General features: G+C 34.5%; 1 protein-coding gene across 4 annotated transcripts in view; it reads right to left on the reverse strand.

Moving 5' to 3' along the window:
• LOC117399860 (exocyst complex component 2-like) overlaps positions 1–20025 on the reverse strand; it is a 179089-nt gene that overhangs the window by 133022 nt on the left and 26042 nt on the right. For all 4 annotated transcript variants that reach the window (XR_009328500.1, XM_059022619.1, XM_059022618.1 and 1 more), the window contains 3 exons: positions 10319–10477; positions 7632–7808; positions 6396–6522 (listed from right to left, as the gene is read on the reverse strand). Coding sequence is in view for 3 of the 4 variants with exons in the window: in XM_059022619.1 (XP_058878602.1) it covers positions 6396–6522; positions 7632–7808; positions 10319–10436 (422 nt within the window). In the remaining variant the exon portion in view is untranslated. The remainder of the gene's footprint in view (positions 1–6395; positions 6523–7631; positions 7809–10318; positions 10478–20025) is intronic.

Raw genomic sequence — 20025 nt, forward strand, 5'->3', positions numbered from 1 at the left:
AGAGGTTAGACTACTGTAGTCTTACAATAACATAAAATAATATAAATAACACATTTATTGCTTAATTCACAAACATGTGCCAATACAGGTTATTATTTATGAGCAGAGATGAATTGTTTAATTTTTGCACCGGATAAATAAAATATGTATTGCAATACCATTAAAAAAGTATTTTAATACTAAAACCTGTTATTGGATTTATAGCTACACGTCACATGACATTGCACAAGTAAGCTTCCAATGCTGTTTGTTGCTAATGATTATTACACATGTGGAGTTTGTACAAAAAAAAAAAAACATTTCTTCACTTAACTAAGAAAATATGAATACTGTAAATAACTTGTTTAAACAAAACTACTTTGAGAATAAGTAGGCTATCCTGCTGCAGTCGCTTGTCTTTGCTCATTTTAATTGAGACATTGGTTGTGTTCTTCACAGCCTTGTCAACACTATATTAAACAAATAAATAAATAATTTAAAACAAACACAATGTACTATCCGTGATAAGTGACGTATAATGTTACAATAAAGTTAATGTTAATCAATTACATCAAAATGACTCTGTATAGGTTGATAATCCAGACAATTATAAATATAGGATATTGAAAATGTGTGCTTGCACTGCAAGGTTTGGAGAAGGCGTTTCTCTAGAAGCTGCGTAGCAACGCAGCAATCTCTGGGTAACAGAATGCAGCCATTGAAACGTGTATTCTGTCTTGACAGTTTCCTTCAAAACCATTATCAAAATACAGTATCAGTTGACAAAAAGATCTTCATCAGACACTTTGCTAAGGCTGCAAGTATCATCACTTGATTTAGAAGAAGCATGTTTGCAGTTGAAAAATGTGTTAACCGGTGTACAAAGTAATTACGATAATTGCGGTGTACAATAAAAGGAACAGTATCAATACCGTAATGTACCTAAACCGCGGTAAACCAAAAAAACGGTATACCGACCCATCCCTAATACACACTATCCCTTTTTGGTCTGGAAGGGGATTGATTAATCCTTTTTACTTTTAAAATGACTCTTTTTCAGACAATAAAAGCACGCCACAAATTATGCAATGTTTTACTTTATACTGTGCCTAGACATTAAAATAGACATATAATAAGTTTCACTTTGAGACTTTGTTTTTGTGATTTGGAGTATTATTCTTTTGTGTAGCCCTGGAGACCCCTCAGTGTACAGATGAATGATGTCTCTTACAAACAAATGACCCCTTACTTTATTATCATGACCCCTGCTTCCCAGTGATCTCTCAAACCCAAACATACACATAAGCAAACCAAAAAAGCATGGACACGCGTCCCTGACTGACTACGCTGCCTTCTGATAAACATGTTCGGGTAAATTTAATACACTACATGCAATGACTGGAGAGAATCCTACAGACACTCAAGGGCTCTGACACTGTCTGAAACTTAGACACTAGACAATTTATTGCTAAAGTACACCTCCGGTATAATTTTTTAAGATGGGGACTGTCTTAAAAAGTCTTTTGCTTTCATGCTTTGAAATTTTGATTGACGGGTAACAGAGGAAATTCACGGTTATGTGTGGACCAGTCTAGCCATTCAAAGAAAAAAAAAAAAAACAGTTTATGACTCAAAACATGTATGTAGCAGGTAAACAAGCAACCCACATACTGTAACAAGTAGTAACCTATAGAATGTAGCAAGCTATTTTTTTCTTTGTAAATCTGTTTCAACTAACCAGGGCAAGTCTGCCCACCCACATGTACAGGTTTTTATGACCTGCCTCTGACAGATTACTGTCTCAGGGCTGTATCCCAGCACGGCTGGATTACGCAAATTTGGATAGTTCTACTGGGAGCCAAAGAGTCACTGCCTCCAATAAAATAATGATAGATTACATCTTGTCAACAAAGTGAAAAAAAAAGATCAAAAAGATGCAAATAGTGTAACAAATTCAAGCTGGCACAAGTTTAAAAGTGCCAAACAATATTACTTAGTTCCATCCTTCATGGTTTATTGCTGCAACTAATTTGTACAGTTAGAGGAAAGATCTAGAATTGTTGCATGGTACTTCAATAGTGTCAAAGTAATTGTCTGTATGATATGACATTTTATTTCAGGTATGTAAAACAAAATAGAGATTTCTAGGTGAGTAGGTACAATATCTTAATGAAAAAAAAAAAAAAGACAATTTCATTTTTCTAGACTGTTAAGGAACCATCAACGATTTTAGATTTTAAACAATTAAATTTAAAGGCTGAAATGTGTGAATAAGGCCACATAGTGCATATCAAGCTTTCGTCATAATACATGTAGCTGTAACAGACCTAAACAGAGGATATATTTTTTTAGGGTTGTTTAAAACAGAAGTACCATTAAATATTGAAATATACTTTTTATCATGAGCCATTGAGGGGCAGTGTATGACAAGCCTGCCTGTGCATGAGCAAGTGAAGCATAGCAGCGTCCTGTGGGGAGATCTGCAGTGTGAGAAAGGTGGCCAGAGACTTTCAGTAGAAGAAGCTTGATACAGTATATACATATTAAGCTTCTCTCTCTTGTTTTGCTTGTCCAGTTTTACAATCCACATATTAAACTTGCCCCTAAGCCATTTTCAATAATCTTAACAATTCTACATTACACACTCATAGCTTAGAAATACATGTGAGCACACTGTTTAAATATTAGTGCACTTACAGTATCACAAACATATTATAGTATATAATTGTATATTTCAAGATGCTAGCAACAACCCCAGTTTAATTAAAATAAATGCCTATATTTGGCAGTATTTGTTTTAGAAACACATGTTGTTTTATATCTTTTCACATCTAACTTTATAGAAAATGCAAGGATCAAAAATAGTACAAGAACAAACTAATATAGGACTATTCTGATAATTTCAATACAGTATTTTGCAATTTGTATTCGTATACGACTCCTATGTTTTTTGCCATTATGACTTTGCTGCATTGTGGGTTGGGCCAAATAGTTGCAGATAGAATGAGGCCTTTGGAAATAAAACAGGACTTTGTTGGGAGATGTACTGTTTTCCTTTTTAATTAACAGCAACATATTTAAGTTAATAGAAGCATTCAAAGTCAGAGATAGACAATGAAACATTGGTTGCTAATCTTACTGTGCTAGAAAAAGACTAACTGTGAGCTCGACAGACTTGTAAAACAGTTTACATTAAACCTGACTCATTCTGTGGAATTAAGAGTGGAGGCTGTAGAATGCTTTATTATACTGCTTTCAGAGGTAGACATTTTATATCTACTGTCGTAGGGGAACATTGCAATCTAAAATATGTTTGTTTATTTTTCAAACCATTGTTTGGGCCTTTGCCAGTTTCTATCTAAAAGACAGAAATTACATATCAGTGGTAGTATTATTTACAGCATTTGGTAGGTAGTTTATGTAAACGAATGGATTATTTCTTAAGTAAAGTTCTCGCTTCCCCATCCCCCTTACATGTATAAATAAATAAATACAAGACCTGAACACAGCCTCACACATTGGCTGCTGATATTTAATCTTCTTTTCACAATTGTACATATATTCTGGATTACCTAGTACATTTATGTTAAAAAAGAAGAAATGATTCATAACACAAACCATTATATTATTTAGTTCATCACATAATTATACATACTCTTTTAGCAATGATGAATAGTTTCCTGTAAAAAAAAAAAAAATCCAAGTACTGACAGCATGATATATACCACAATTAACAAAAGCAGTTAAACTTTGTTTTTAAAAATATATATTTTTTTTCTTTAAAACAAATGCTGTTCAATTGATGTGAACATTGTCAGATTTAAATACTAAATATCATAACAACCATCAATTTAAATCAGTAAAGTAAGAACTTTTTATATTTTTACAGACAAATAAACTAATAAATTGACTAACAGGCTTGAATCTCATATTGTAATCATCTTGGGCCTTTTTATAATTTATACATGGATGTATCCCTTTTATTACAGCCTTAAAAAAGGGAGAGTTAATCTATTCAAAAAAGAGCAGGAACTATACTACACAATTCTCTCATTGGCTTGTCTTGCATTTATACATAGTTTCTTATCAGTGTTTTACTTTATAATTTTTGATAAAGTGTTTCTTTTGGTGCTTCTTAAGGGTCTGCTTTATTTTTCCTTTAAAAGAGCTCTGCACCCAGTATTGCTCCACTTCATTTCGGAGCAACCGAGAAATCAGGAAGTAATACAGTCAAGGGCCACTTGTACTAATGTATCCTCTGAACGCTACCGAAACGGAGTGTGGTGAACCTCGACTTTCCCATTGACACTTAGCAGTTCTTATTATTTACCTTTTGGAAAGAAACCCCTTTGAAAGAAAATCAAGCTTTGTATTTTTAGGAATTGTTCCCTACAATTCAATTTACTCATTTACATAACTGGCAGAAAATCAAAGACACTATCTGATTTATTTAAGACTTTTTATTCTGAAAGGAAGTATTAAAAATGTATAAAAAATGTTTTTATCATTGAAAAGTTTCAAGTTTACATATTTTGCACTTCATGCTATGCATTGTGAACAGAAAAAAAAAAAAAATCAAACATGGTTCATTGAATTTAACTCCAGTGGAATGCTTTTGAATGTGTATCTTTATAACTTCCAAGGTGGCATCCAAAAGTTTGAATGTGCTAGAAACCTGACAGCTTTACAGAAAATGAACCAGAATTAATGTTTTCATTATCTGTTAAAAAGGGGGAGATACATTATTTCTGCAAACTATCAATTGTAACAAGTACAAATCTAATTACACCACCTTACATGCATTATGTGGACTTGTGAAAAAAAAAAAAAAAAAATTAAGAAAAATTACAAAAAAAAGAAAAAAGTAATCTTTAGTACTGCTTTGTCCTTTTTAAAGATATCAAGGCATAACATCTGTAGAATTTACATTATAGTCCCTGACCATTTAGAATGCACTAACTCTCATCTTATTAACTCAAAGTCTTTGTAGATCTGCATTCAAACACATTGGCCGGGTTTCCATACAGCTTAGAAAGTCATCCCTCCACAGTAATTATTTATGTGATGTAGCGCACACATACCATGTACATTCCATTAAATTAGAAATTTTTAAAAAAAATCCCCTTATTACAAAGCCCTTTACACTTCTTGCTGTAGCCTAGACTTTTCTGTCCTTTAGCAATAAGATGCTTTTTTTTTTTTTTTTTTTTTTTTTTTTAAAAGTACCAGAACATGAAAAAGGAAATTTGCCGAATTTGTTAAAAAAAAGACAAATGTATATAAAAAAATGTATAAAACATCATTCTACAGGTGAGAGCCTTGCACTGTCACTGTGGAATTCAGATTTAGGTTTTATTGTTATAATAATAATAATAATAATAATAATAATAATAATAATATGTAGTGGGAAATAAGGGCGAGTATGCAGTCAAATATGTTTAGCAAATAATACAGGATAGTACACAGCGCTTTCTTATGGAATATTGGTTTTTTTTATTATTATTTGTGTAACGTCTATTTTATGTTATTTTTTTCCCCTGTGATTTTTGTATACACATTTTTTGGTGGCCAAATGAAGAAAGCTGCACTTTCAGTGTTTTAGCACAACCTAAAAACTTTATGGAAACACAGTTTAGGAAAGCTGTATGATATCGAAACTCAGACACAAACATCTAAATATACCCTCCCGTATATTAATATTAATTGGGTTATTTGCATTTGGAACAAGATTTTCTCAGGCTAAAAGAAAACTACATGGAAACACACACAACCCAAAAGTACTACAAAAAAAGGTGAGACTTATTCTTCTTTTTCCATGGAAATTCCTCCTTAGTTTGTAATACACCCATTTAAATGAAACAAAGAAATTGGGATTTTTAAATATTAGACATTAACCAAAAGATGTATTTACCACCAATGGTGTAGTAAAGATCATTTTTTTCGGTATAAAAACAGGAGAATCATATTGGATTGTTCCATGCGGTTTTAGAAAACTGTGCTGCACTCCATATCATTTAAGTTACATGTGTCAACTGTAGAGAATTTCCATAAACATCTGTATTGCAATTACCGCTGCTGATTCATCTAATTTTGAGGGTGTTTCTACCACTTCACTGAAGTAATTCATAAGAAATCCTAAGTATCATATTACAAAACCACTCATTGGCTATGTTACTGTAACTCCAAAACTATTTCAATAAATCAATTTCAAATGGCTAATTAAACAACAGACCACTCTGCTGTTCCGTGGTAGGCCAGATTGAAAGGGGGACACTTCTGTGAACTTGTACAATTTAACATTAAGTAAACTTTTTTCTTTCACTGTTTCCCCCCCCCCCACCTCAAAGCAATCAAACTGTGGTGTGCTGCAGTATGAACTGCAGAGATGCCAAGATCTAAGTTAATCAGGTACCCACTTGTCAATGTCAATTCCGAGGGGGTTGGTCGGCCTCAGGGACAAGGGCGAAATCCCCTTGTTTCTGTCGGTACGCATGTCATAGTAGTTCATCTCATCAACCCATACTGCAGACTGGTCAAGAATGCCTACAAAAAAAATATATATATGGAAACAGGATTTTTTTAATAGTTATTATATTATAATAAACAGTATCAAACCTTAAAATCCATTATCACTATTACCTTGATTAACATAGTAATACTAATTTGTAATTATACCTGGGTACACATTGTTTTTAGAGAAAATGCAGTTAATTGTTAAGCCCTTGCGCCTGTCTCAGAGTATAGATTTCTGCTAGATTTTCATTTTTCTCTTTCTTTTGTTTTCTAAATTAACTTGTGTATAAGCACACTAGCATTATGCATGGTTAAACAGTAGTTAAGGGATGGTTAATAAGAAATGTAGTTAAATATCTACTTCCTTGAATTATATTTCAAATAAAAGAAAAATAGGATATGTGTATTTGGCAAGCCCTTAAATCCCAACATTTGTGTTTACTTAGTAATTTGACCTTTTTGGACTTTATTAACTTAAACAAAATGTGTATTCTTCACTGCTTGCTTATCGTGCTCCACTTGCAATGCTCGTTATGAGACTGGCACTGCCACACCTGCATGGCCCCTGCAGAGTCTCTGAAAGGCACGCTTTTCACTCTCCCTCAGCAGACAGCCACTCACCACAACAGTGTAGCCCACTGCTTTGTACTCTCAAGAGCCAGAAAACACACTGCACCTCTCCAGCTAACTGGCAGGGCTCAAACTCAGCTGAGGCTAGAGGAACAGGCACCCCAGCTCAACACAATATATCTGTGTATGTGAATACTTTCCTACTGTATACAATGAAAAGCATATTAAACTGTAAAGATCTGTAATACTTTATATATAGTGGTTTCCACAAGTGTTTGTATTGCTAATATTCTAACACAGGGGTGGAAGCATCAATGCTTTTGGCAAAGACTCTCTTCAAGTACTGAGCAGTTGAAGCTGATAAAGTTCAGAAAAAGTGGTACAAGTTACCCCAGACTTGTGTGTAAAAATCTCCAGGGCAGACCACATTTTATTAAGATACCTTTTACTAGATGCTATTATTATTATTATTATTATTATTATTATTATTATATTTTAAAATCACAAGCACAGTTAAACTGTACACTACACTAGTGTGGTGTATATAATACATGAAGATATCATTTTACCTATCTTCTCTGGCTTCAGTAGTTTAAAGGAGACAGTCGAAGTGCCATCTCCCCCTGACTTGGTGGTGACAATAATTTCTCCCTTGTCATTTTTAGCCGGCCCCACTCGACACACTATCTTGCTGGCAGACATCCATTCTGCAGTCAGCAGGCAGTTGTGTCCACAAATTGACAAACCTGATAAGAGAAATAGGAACAATGATTAAAGAAATACAGATTTTAACATCTTGCCAAAAATACCTTGAGTGCTTAGCTTGAGAGTTGAATTAGTTAAAATGTGCCTGGCTTTTACCCCCAGGTAATATCATTCTGCTCATGTAAAACAAGCACACCAGTTTAAGCAGCTGACAAGTGAAAAACTAATAATGAAGTGATACCCACTAGAGACTGCAGATTACTCTGGCATGGAGACCTTATAACCCTTTGCTCGCAGCGAAGTCAGTATATCTGCATCAAACACTGAGAGGGAGCCTAGTAGTACAGCAGCCTGACCCATGCACTGACAGCAGACTACAGCAGGGATCTCTATTACAATAAAAAGAGTAGATTAACTAAAAAGAAGTGAAGCCAAGTGGTTGTAGAGGAAGACTTGGAACCGGGTGATCTTGATTTCTCAGGCACAGAATTACTGTGTGATATTTATCTTGTGGCATATTCCTACCCATGTAGTGTACAATAAGAATCCCACGCTGAAAAAAAAAACAAACAAAAAAAACATTTTCAATTAAAAAAAGATTTCTAATTATTACAGGTCAGAGGCTGTTGAATTTAGTTGTTAAAGTACAGAACGAAATGCATCTTCCAATTGTTTAAAATTTTTGTACGGTATTATCAATTAATTACCCAACCGCCCCACCCAAGCAAAAAAAAATAAAAAATGGAGGGACTAGCTGAAATTTGAAAAACGCACAAGTTCCGTGACATGCTTCCAACATACATATAATAGAGTTACCCTTTCTTTTATAAACTAAAGGTTTTTGATATTACCCAATAGACAGCAGACTTGCTGATTTCACCACATACCAGCCTGCCCCTTCTGCTGCCAAATCGCTCTTAAAATAATGTTGTTATTACTCTTAATGCACCTTTGGTTACAAGTGAAACAATATTTTCAATAAAAGTGATATTATATGTGAGGGGTAGAGTAGATTAGCAAGCTGTCCCAGTCTAATCAGAGAAAGCTTTCATTAAATACTCTGTGGGCTAAAGAAACACCATGCTCCAAATAAAATATCTACCAGTGCAATTACTTAGCCCTGGGTGACCTCTTAAACACTTCTCTTCTAGGGGGTTTATAAACAGTCCTTTAGTTTAATTTGTAAAAACTTTAAGGGGTTTAAAAAAAAAAAAGAGTGGGTGACTAGGCAATGTTTTAACACAGTCAAGCTGATGCAGAATAAGATCTCTTTTCTGTGTACCTTTAAGCTGCATGTCAGTGAAAGTGTTAACAGACTAAGTGTACAAGTAATAAACCCACATGGATGTCATTATATATATATATATATATATATATATATATATATATATATATATATATATATATATATATATATATATATATATATATATATATATATATATATATCAATTATTAATAAGCTAGTTTGTTTCCTTGTGGTCTAAAAAATAATATGAACTGGGGTGTAATCAAGAACGAATATTTGCACTGTTAATTTCAGAATTACATATTTTGTTCTAAAAAGATATGGGTCCAATTTTAAAATTGCTAATGGAGTAAAAACTGTTGAGCAAAAAGCATTGATAATCACAGTCAGTATCCTGATATGAGGGTACTGCCGTCCGGTAGCTGACTGTCGGAATGGTAAGTCCAAGCCATACCGCAGATGAGGGTGCTACCATACAGACAGGGGCGACTGTTCTACCAAGGTAAAACAGTGACTTTGTTATTTTAAATATTTAAAATTATTCACTTACAATTTTTTTTTTTTTTTTTTATGTCAAACGTTTGAATTTTATTGTCAAAAAATGTAATTATGTGTTTAAATAGCAGACATCTAAGATATATTATGGAAAACCACAGAACCAAATGTAAAACGCTATTGCCAAGTTTTCCAATTTTATATTACCAAACGTATTATTTGTTCTATTCTTGGGGGGATATTTTAGTGTTTCTCAGCACATATTTCTTCTATTAAAACAACAAATGATGTTGACTGTTTTGCTAAATTAAATACATACTGTAAAATGAACATAGAAATGTTTAATAAATTTACAATTTTAAACAAAAAAATTCTGTCAAGAATAAATGTATGCAATTAAAAAAAGGGCAGAAAACATGTCTTTAATACAATTATTTTATACTTCTGTTTCTAGTCTCAAATAGAACCCAGTCGCTGCACAAATAAATAAGAACCAGGTGCAATCACATAAATTACCATTTAATTATAAGTATAAAGTTCTTATGTGAATAAAACACACATTCACAGAACTATACTGTACTGTAACAGTCAATTCAGAATCCTGCATATTTATAGTGATAAGTATTGCTAGTCAGATTTAATATTGAAATACTTCAGTTATTTACTTACTTCAAACATTTTTATTTGGAATATTCAATTGTCCTATACTGCTGAAGTATGCCTGTGCTTTAAGTTTAAATTCTAAACTATTCACAATTTTTTAAGCGAGTTCTTGAATCGAGCCAAGTACAGTAGACGATGTCTCACCTATGAGATCAGCCGGCCCAGTGCCCAGGTTCTCCCCTCGGATCGTAACCTTGGTCCAGCCTACCCCTTCATTCGGAGAGATGCCGGTTACCAGTGGGGGTAGTCGCCCACGAGACATGATGAGCTGCAGTGATCCAAGATTCCAAAGATATCAGTAACCTGTCAACAAAGTCACAGGCAAAGACTTAGGTTTTCTAAAAAAACAAACATGCAGCCTTATTAAATCAAATCAAATATCTGGTATACTATAATAAATTATGGAACTTACACTGTATAAAGCAACTTATCTATATTATATATATATATATATATATATATATATATATATATATATATATATATATATATATATATATTAATGTATAACTGAAGTAAAAGCAAATAACCATACATATCTGAGCTCTGGATCATTTATACAGTATTAGTTAAATGTTGTTATAAACTATTAGAATTCAAATTTATCATATCATACTGTAATTTCAGCAAAAGTAGGATTGTATAGGTTTTGAAAAAAAACAAAACAAAACAAAACAAAAAAACAACATGTATTCCTCAAATTTCAAATGGCTAATGAATCCCGGACAAGCATCAAGGTTTCTAACATTAACTATAATAAAACCAAGGTCAAATTATTAGTTCCAGTTCCTTCCACTGCTGTGCAAAATCAAATGTGCAAGGATGGATCAGTAAGTGTGAAAAAAATATATATCTAAAAAGAAACCAAATTACTGAAGCTTTTACACACTGCATTCTTTAACGGAAAAATAATGATTTCCTTTCATGTGCACCAAAACTACTACTTTTAGGTATTTTTGGAAAATAAACTAAGTTAGTGTTCAATGTTTTGCCCAGGCAATTACTTGCCTGCAACTTACACGACAGTATTAATGTTTCTGTTTCTCTTGTGGATTACAATTGAAAGACACACGCCTCAATGATATATTTTCTAACAGAATAAAAACAACTGCAGTAGCTGATCAGTTACTTTGCTATGCTACTGCTTCCACTTCAACTCTAGAAATATTACTGTGAAAGAAAAAAGAAACAATCTGATGGTTTACAAAGACACACTGAAGATTATTTTTTTGGCCATTTGCCATCTGTGTACTTTTAAAAAGTAGTTGGTAAGACTAAGTACCTTACCTATGTACTGTACCACTTTGTGAGTCTACAGCTATGACCAAAAGTTTCCTAGAATTAACTAACTTTGCATCATAAAGTCGGATGAAACCTGCTGAATTATGTTATGTTAACATATTGAATTACATACCGCTTTGTAGTTTTCCATATACTTACTGAAAATCTGACAAAATATTAAAAATGTGACATTTAAAAATCTAACATGAAATACTGTACTACTATTATGACTTCCGATAGACTTTTGTGACATCATTCTGTAGTTTCTTTGATTACATGATGTTAAATAAAATATCTAAATTATATTCATATCGTTTTTTTTTTTTTTTTGGTTTTTGTTTTGTTTTAACAAATGGCTCAATCCTAAAATTCGAGGTGATGCAAAACTTTTGGCCATAGCCATGCAATAGTACCACTTTTTATTTTTTTAAAACCATAAAAGGCACAGCACCACTGAGGCTTTGCACTTAGAACTTGGTCCACTAATGTGACACAGGTCTTGCACAACATGTAATATACTGAACTTCCTATGAAACACAGAAATAATATGTAAAACACTGTTCATAACTGGTGAAGAGTACAGCAGTCGCTGGTGAGATTAGCACGTTTCTTTGTAAATGAAACGATTGCTATACAGTACTGTAAATAAGGTGGTAGTACATTTATGTGTGTGTTTTAAACTTTTAAATTAAACACATAAATAAATCTATAAACATATATTGGAATAGCCTGAAATGACAAATAAAATAAAATAAAATGACTGTGCGCACAAAAATAGGAGGTGTGTAAACTAAAGTGGGTGTTTAACGCCTTTAAAAGTGGGAGATGTTTTTCATCAGCTACGCGTGTTTATGATGTGCTGGAGGCAATTTCCCATGTGGCTTGAGAAACAGTCATAGGAAGTTTGAATCAAAAGTAAGATATTTTTTTTTTTTTTTTTTTAAATGCAGTAAGTTAGTGAAAGACTAGCTAAATAAACCTGGATTAGTATATGCTGTTGAACTAAAAGTTCATTAATAGCTACTTACTGTATAACTAACAGTAACAAATTGTTTTTAATACTTTACCGTTTTGTAAACAAGGGGTTTACAAAACTGCACTTTTTTTCTGGATACAGTATTATAATTTACCATGAAGTTAAGCACAGACTCTCAATGCTGTATCTGTGTGGAGAAACAAACCACTACTATACTTAAGGGTTGTTTTTTTTTTTTTTTTCGGTCAAAGCGAAGAAACAGACAGTTAAATAGTGTACTACCGTGTAACATACATTTTTAATAAATTAGATAAGTGTGCTGTGAATTATATGTACACACATACACACACACAAGATGCCGGTTATTAGCAACCTTGATAAAGACAACTTTCGGTTATTAGCATTTTCCCAGGAACCAATCCCATCCCACAGACTAATGTTAATGGAATTCGAATATTAGCAACCGCACACCGCTTATTGACAACTTTATTACTAGTTGCCAGTGCTACAGAGCGCACTTGCATGATTTATATGCATACTTCATGCAGCTTAGATAACACACTGACTTTGCAACCGCATATTTCTGGTGGACTGAGGCAGAATCGTGGCTTTGAAACTGGCTACGAAACTGCACGCAAAATTGAGATGGATTTACAGCGGGAGGTGGTACATTGTAAAAAGCAGACAATGTTGGATCATTTCTTATTTTAAAATTGTGTTCTTTAGAATTGATTGGAAGTACAACACATAGTTTTCATGTTTGCTTTGCTCATTGTAAGGACAATTGTAGTGCATCACTGTGTAGTACTATTTAACCTTTTTTTTGTTTTACACAACTGTGAAGTAAGCAGTTCTATGTTTGGGTATTTCGTGTTTTCATGTTCATTTTTTAAAACTAACATTTAAAACATGTATTTCAATGCCATACTTGTACAACTACAGTATATATCATATATATCGTTGTTCCATATAAATACACTTGAAAACTTTTTTTATATATATATATATATATATATATATATATATATATATATATATATATATATATATATATATATATATATATATATATATATATATATGAGAGAGAGAGAGAGAGAGAGTGTTTAGTACTACACTGTTGAAAGTATAGGGGTCACATATTATACTATAGTTAACTAAATTAATTATTAACATTAAAAAAAACATTTAAAGATTATTATAAAACTTAGCTTTAGCCACGTTAGGTAAGTTAATATGAAAAATAAACAAAAACAGTGTGTGTTAATTATAAATGCATTTTCACTTACAAGAAAGCTGCAGTTGTATTTTCACTTACAAGAAAGTGGCATCATAACTGTGATACAAACCAATCATGTGTCCACACACATTGTATAATGTACAGTAGTGCACTGCACAGTATCTAAATACTGAAGCACTGCGACACTGCAGCTATAATACTGCAGGCCAGGCATCTACTTCCTTGTGGAACGAGGCACAGTAGAAATGCTTGGGCAGAGTTCCTGCGTCCAAAAAAGGCCTAAAGTAAAGTAAACAGAGTTGGTCTTTCTCATCCACCCTGTTAGCAGCCTCTCAGCCGGTCTGGAGACCACACACCCAGACCACACAGCACCAGCTGAACTCTCTCGCACGCAACGTCTACAAGCTGTCACCCTGCCCAGGCATTAGAGACGGGGGGCTGCAGGCAGGGCTGCTTGCTTCGGATTGGTGGACCATGTGTGTGTGTGTGTGTGTGTGTGTGTGTGTGTGTGTGTGTGTGTGTGTGTGGTGTGTGTGTGTGTGTGTGTGTGTGGAGGGGAGGCAATCTCCTGCTGGGAAAACATATCAGTCATGGCCTTTTGCAGTAATTAGATCCAATCTCCATATAAAAGTTAAAAGGGCTGATGAATGGTGAATTTAATACACATTTAACAGCAATTAACCTCCTATCTTTTTCATGTTACAACCCGCTTGTAAGGTGCAGGAGTAAAAGGGTAAGGCAAGGACTTATTATACCCAGCTTGAAAGACAGTTCTCCAAAGCAAAACCACAGCACAGACTAATACAGTAGAATGGAGGGGAGGGGCAGGGGGGTAATTTCTGCAGCTACCACACACACAGGAGTTCTTCAACGACAAGTCTTTATGTCTAAGCTCTGTTGATGACACATCCTTAGCACTGTACTGTATCAGCTTTCCCAGGATATCTCTGAGGAAAGCTTTCACCAAAACAGATGGCCAAAATGGCAATAAAACTTAACCGGACTGAAGAATAGCAAGCTTAGGCCTAATTGTCCCAAAGGCAATGCTTGCCTGAAGGATAAAATAAAAAAAATATAAAACACACATTTTTGCTGGTATCTTCATTAGTACAGTACTATATGTCAAAACATGTGGTCTACAGCTCAATAATCTTATTGTTGAAAGAGAATGTTAAAACTCTTAATTATTTCAATTATTTCTAATCAAGTTCATTTTTGGTTTTGTGTTATTCATCCCTTTTTCTCTTGCATATTTCAACAAATATTTACCCATGACTGAATGCAGACAGTATGCAGTAAAGTAACATCCATTTTATCAATTTTAAAAGATTCATTGTTGGTCTTGAATTCTACAGCGAGTAATTGTTTCCATCACAGTTATAACCAGATTACTGTATTTTGTTTAAGGCCTTGTCCTACATCCTTAATAGAGAGTGCCTTCATACAGAAAATGTCTTTTAGGTGAGTGTGATGAAAGGCTATACTGTACCCCAAGTACTGCACATGTTGAAGCTGCTGGTGTGTTCTATCAGTGGTAGTGTAGGGAGAGGACCTCAACAAAGATTGTAAGTTGGTACAGTAACATTCCCAGTGCCAGTGCTTCAATAACTATGCTGACGTAGCATGATAATATTGTTTTGTAGCACTGTACCTGAATCAAATTCTGTACAGCTGTGGTATTTCTCTTACCAATCCTCTAGAGGGCATTGGAAGTCCTCATACCGGTTTATATGGTCTGGTGCAGTATATGAGGGAAGTACTGAAGTCAAATCATACTGTATATAAAAGTAGCACTGCTGCCAGGTTATTCCTTTGTGTTGCGTCACACAATATAGGCATTCACTTAACAGTACAAGGTTTGACATACTATATGACTTTGATGTAGGGATGAAACAGTACATTTCCATGATACCATAATTGTGAGACCATGATTTCACAATACAACGATTACCATGATAAGTGTTATTTTTTTAACTACTTTTTTACATAAATAAAAAATTAACGCTTTTTTTGTTTTTCTGTGGTATATGGTCTGCACACAAGGAAGCTGAGGAAATCACCAACTTTGTTTTTCTATATCACAAGGAGCAACAGCAAGGAGACACTGGAAGAGAAGCCGGAAGCCAACAGAAGATTTAACACTTAACATTTAGGAACATTGTAATTCAACTGTTTAAATGTCAACATGACCTGTAATACAGCTTTAAATCGGGCCAGTAATAGTGTTCAACATGACAGTATTTTATCGGACGATTCATAAAAGTAATTTACTGTCAGAAAACATCACTCATCACGACGTTAGAATAACGTGCCCATGGAGACCAACTTTCTCATGAACATATTATTCGTCAGATTCATAAAGCTCAGGGTTAGAAACTCATGCTTGCCTGCTCACTCACCCGAGGCAAATTAAATCTGATGAGGACTAGTTGATGTCTGTGTCTCAGTAGTCCTCTGTGCGAGTACTTAAAAAAATGTACACATATACTCCCACGTTTAGTTTTGCTTTAAAAAAATGCAGGGAAGTCGATTTTCTAACGGGGTGTAGCAATGGTGAATAAGCATTCATAAATAATGCTTAAAAAAGAGTCACTCGGAACTGAAACCTCCCTTCATCTCCCCTGCAATGCCAACCCCACTTAATGACGTTTTACATTTGTGTTCTCCCACTAAGTGGGATGCAAAGTTTATCGTTTGAATTTACTGAAACACGTTGCATCTTTTGAAGTAAGTGTAAAGTCATTTTACAAAAATGTGGAAATTACTGGGTTATGACCCTGACTGAAGGTGTCAATAGCAAAGGGGGTCAGTTGTACTAACAATGTCAAACAATAGGCCACGTTTTACTAAACATTTTAAAACTAATAAACAAACAATTACCATAATGAACATTATCGTAGTATGTTGCTTAAAACATAATAACACAATATATTCATAAAGTTGAGTTCTTGTCTATAAACAGTAACAAGTTTAATGCTTGGGACTCACTATCTGTAGCTTGGTGTTGTTTACATTATCATCAACATATTTTAAGTGACTGGAAGTTTACTTTTTTAAAAACACACTTTTCTTATACCAATACAGTATTGGTGAGATAATCAGTTCATTTGAAAACCAGGTTTTAAATCACTGATAATAGGTGCACAGGCGATGATTCTGCGAGTGCTCCGGGGCTCAAGCATCAATGGAAAATAAGGTCCCTCACAGTGCAAATAAATCACCTGTTCTGTCAAATTACAGTGCGGATGCTTCACAAGCAGAACTGTTATTGCAGCGTTTAAAAATATAAAAGCCATTTATACAAAGTATCCCAGCTTTCTTGAAAAGACATGCGTTTCCCTCATTTTTCTTTTGTATTTGTTATGCTCTCATTAATATCTAAACCTAGTAGATAAGCGTCCATCAGTTCTGGCAGATTCTACTGTACTGTAAAAAAATAGCCACCTAGCTAACAATTTCATCCCGAGGGCTACAGTTAAACGTACTGTCTTTAAATTGGGACTTTAGTGAAGACTGCATGTGTACATGACTACATTCATTGTAAATCACAGCCAGCCAGCATTTTTGTAAATAGCAACACATGTAATGTACAATAAAATAAACATTTTATTTGTGTCATCGGTGTCAATTTCAGGCAGAGCTTCATGGTCGGCAAGGTGACACAGCTGAGAGAATTTTTCCCTCTGTCATCCCATCTGGTGCTGTCAGTGTCAGTTACTCAACATACAGTACAGTAGTCGCTCAATAACGAAGTGCAAAAAGGTGATTGATCAATCTGTATGAGCGTTTATGAAGCTGCTTTGTTAAAAAAAATGTAAATCAAAATTTATAACGGTGTTTATTTTTTAGCAAAATAAAATCTAAGCCTATTTTTAGGGACCCCAACTGTTGTTGTTGATTCCAACTTAGGCACTTCACATAAGGACTAGCAAGTTTCAAAAGGTACTAGTCCTTTGGACTAGTAACCCTGAAGCTGTATGGTGCCATTAATTGACCCTTACCACCATCATAATTAACATGTACCTCAGACTAAGCAGTCTTTTTTTAATCGGACTAATTTCCTAGCATCATTTATGTGTTTAGAAGCATGAATTTAAGCCAAAAGTAATAATAAAAAAGTCGATGTTTAATTATCCTCTAATTAGGTCATTTAAGTATTTTACTACTTACTGGTTGGAAAACATATAAATCAGGTTTGCAGCCTATTCATTGCTCTAAGTGGAGAAAATGGCAGGGTCCGGTGTGCTTGCGTGAGCTGTTCAGCAGGAGGAGATATCTTGTTGGAATATGATACTCCCAGAAGAGTGAGAAGAACACGCAGATTTCTTTCTTTTTTTTTTACAATCTGATGTTCATCTTACCAGAGCTTTCTGCATCAAACCCCATACCCCTCCCCCAACGCATGAATTGCTGGTTGATTAATCAGCATGCCAAGTTCCTAACAAAACATGACAAATCACTTCGGTTTTAAAGAAAAGATACAGTAAGGTAACATTAAAAATAAGGATATTATATTATAGTCTCTATTCATCAAAGTGCCAGACCCAAAATTCTTTATTAAGGATGGTTTTCCGACAGTTGTCCAACTGTTTTTGATTCATTAAAATCTTTCATGTTTTCCAACTGCCGTGTGACATCAATTAATTTGAAAAAGCGACTTTTTCACTGTCCGCTTTTGCTCTATATGCATACTGTACATGTCTTCTTAGCTTTAACCCTGTAGCACCTGTTGTGTTCACAATGAAACAGGAAAGCATACAGTAGAAAACAAGGTTGCTTTTGGGCTCAATTTGCCATCCAAAATATTTTTTCCAAGTCTTATGCATTCCATCTGTCAAATCGGTGAAACTGTTGAGAAAGTTAATTGAATTTGAAGAACTGAATGCATCAGTTTTAATGTGAATAGAAGAGTTGTACTGCACTATTCCCATAAGGGTGATTACTGCAAAATAATTGGGAAAAGCAATACTAAAGTAAATAATCATGTAATGATGTGGACTTTATGACATCATATGGCCAGTACAGCATCTAAAAGCTGCTTCTGTGTTTCATTAATTTGACATTTGAACCAATTTCTCATCATGAAACATCTCCCACTCACATTCAGAAGGGAAGTTAGTCCTGCCAAGTTAGAATACTAGGCAAAGCAACTACCCTGACTCCTACTAGGACGAAACTTTATGGGGACAAAGTTATTGACACAACTATCCCAACTGTTTAAATGCCAAAATGACACTGTATAAATTTAACAACACATGCATTTTACTGTTGAAATATTAGGAAAAATAAGCAATCAAAAAGTGGAAATACTACCGTACTTGTTCTTGTTGAAGAAGCAAAACATCAATGGAGAGTGAATTTCATAAAACTGCATACTTGAAGATCGTAATGTGCACAAGGGAATGCTTATTTGAACACTGCTGTACCACCGATCACTATGTAAACACAATTTTTGTGTTCCTGGGTTGTAAGTGTTACTTCCTAATTGCTTATGCCTCAAAAGTATAGAAAATGGCTATTATTCCCCACAAACTTTGCTTTTGTGACCAGGACAGTGATATTTTGAAATTTACCTATTTCCAATGAGAAAACGGGAGAATTTGTGTCTTTTCGTTCACATAAAGTCAGAAAAAAACAACATATGAATCCAAATTAACATGTATTTATACTAAAGTAATACAAAAATGACTACAAAAGATTTAGAAGCGAGTAGTTTTTCGAGATTTACGATTATACTGTAAATCACTTTCACGAATCAGCCCCCAAATGTAGTCTCCCATCATGTTCTCGTTATACTGTCCTTGGTAGCGGCGTTTAAAGTCCAGTATATCCTGGTGGAAGCGCTCGCCTTGCTCCTCCGAGTACGTTCCCATGTTCTCCTTGAATTTATCAAGATGAGCATCAAGGATATGGACTTTGAGGGACATCCTACAGCCCATTGTGCCGTAGTTCTTCACCAGAGTCTCAACCAGCTCCACGCAGTTTTCGGCCTTGTGATTGCCCAGGAAGCCCCGAACCACTGCGACAAAGCTGTTCCAAGCCGCTTTCTCCTTACTAGTGAGCTTCTTGGGGAATTCATTGCACTCCAGGATCTTCTTTATCTGTGGTCCGACGAAGACACCGGCTTTGACCTTTGCCTCAGACAGCTTAGGGAAGAAGTCTTGAAGGTACTTGAAGGCTGCCGACTCCTTATCTAGAGCTCTGACAAATTGTTTCATAAGGCCCAATTTGATGTGCAGTGGTGGCATCAGCACCTTCCGGGGGTCCACCAGTGGCTCCCACTTGACGTTGTTCCTCCTCACAGAGAACTCGGTCCGCTTGGAAGGGTCCACCATGCAGAAGTAGCAGTTGCTT

The sequence above is a fragment of the Acipenser ruthenus genome, chromosome 4 (assembly GCF_902713425.1).
Source record: "Acipenser ruthenus chromosome 4, fAciRut3.2 maternal haplotype, whole genome shotgun sequence".
NCBI lineage: Eukaryota > Metazoa > Chordata > Actinopteri > Acipenseriformes > Acipenseridae > Acipenser > Acipenser ruthenus.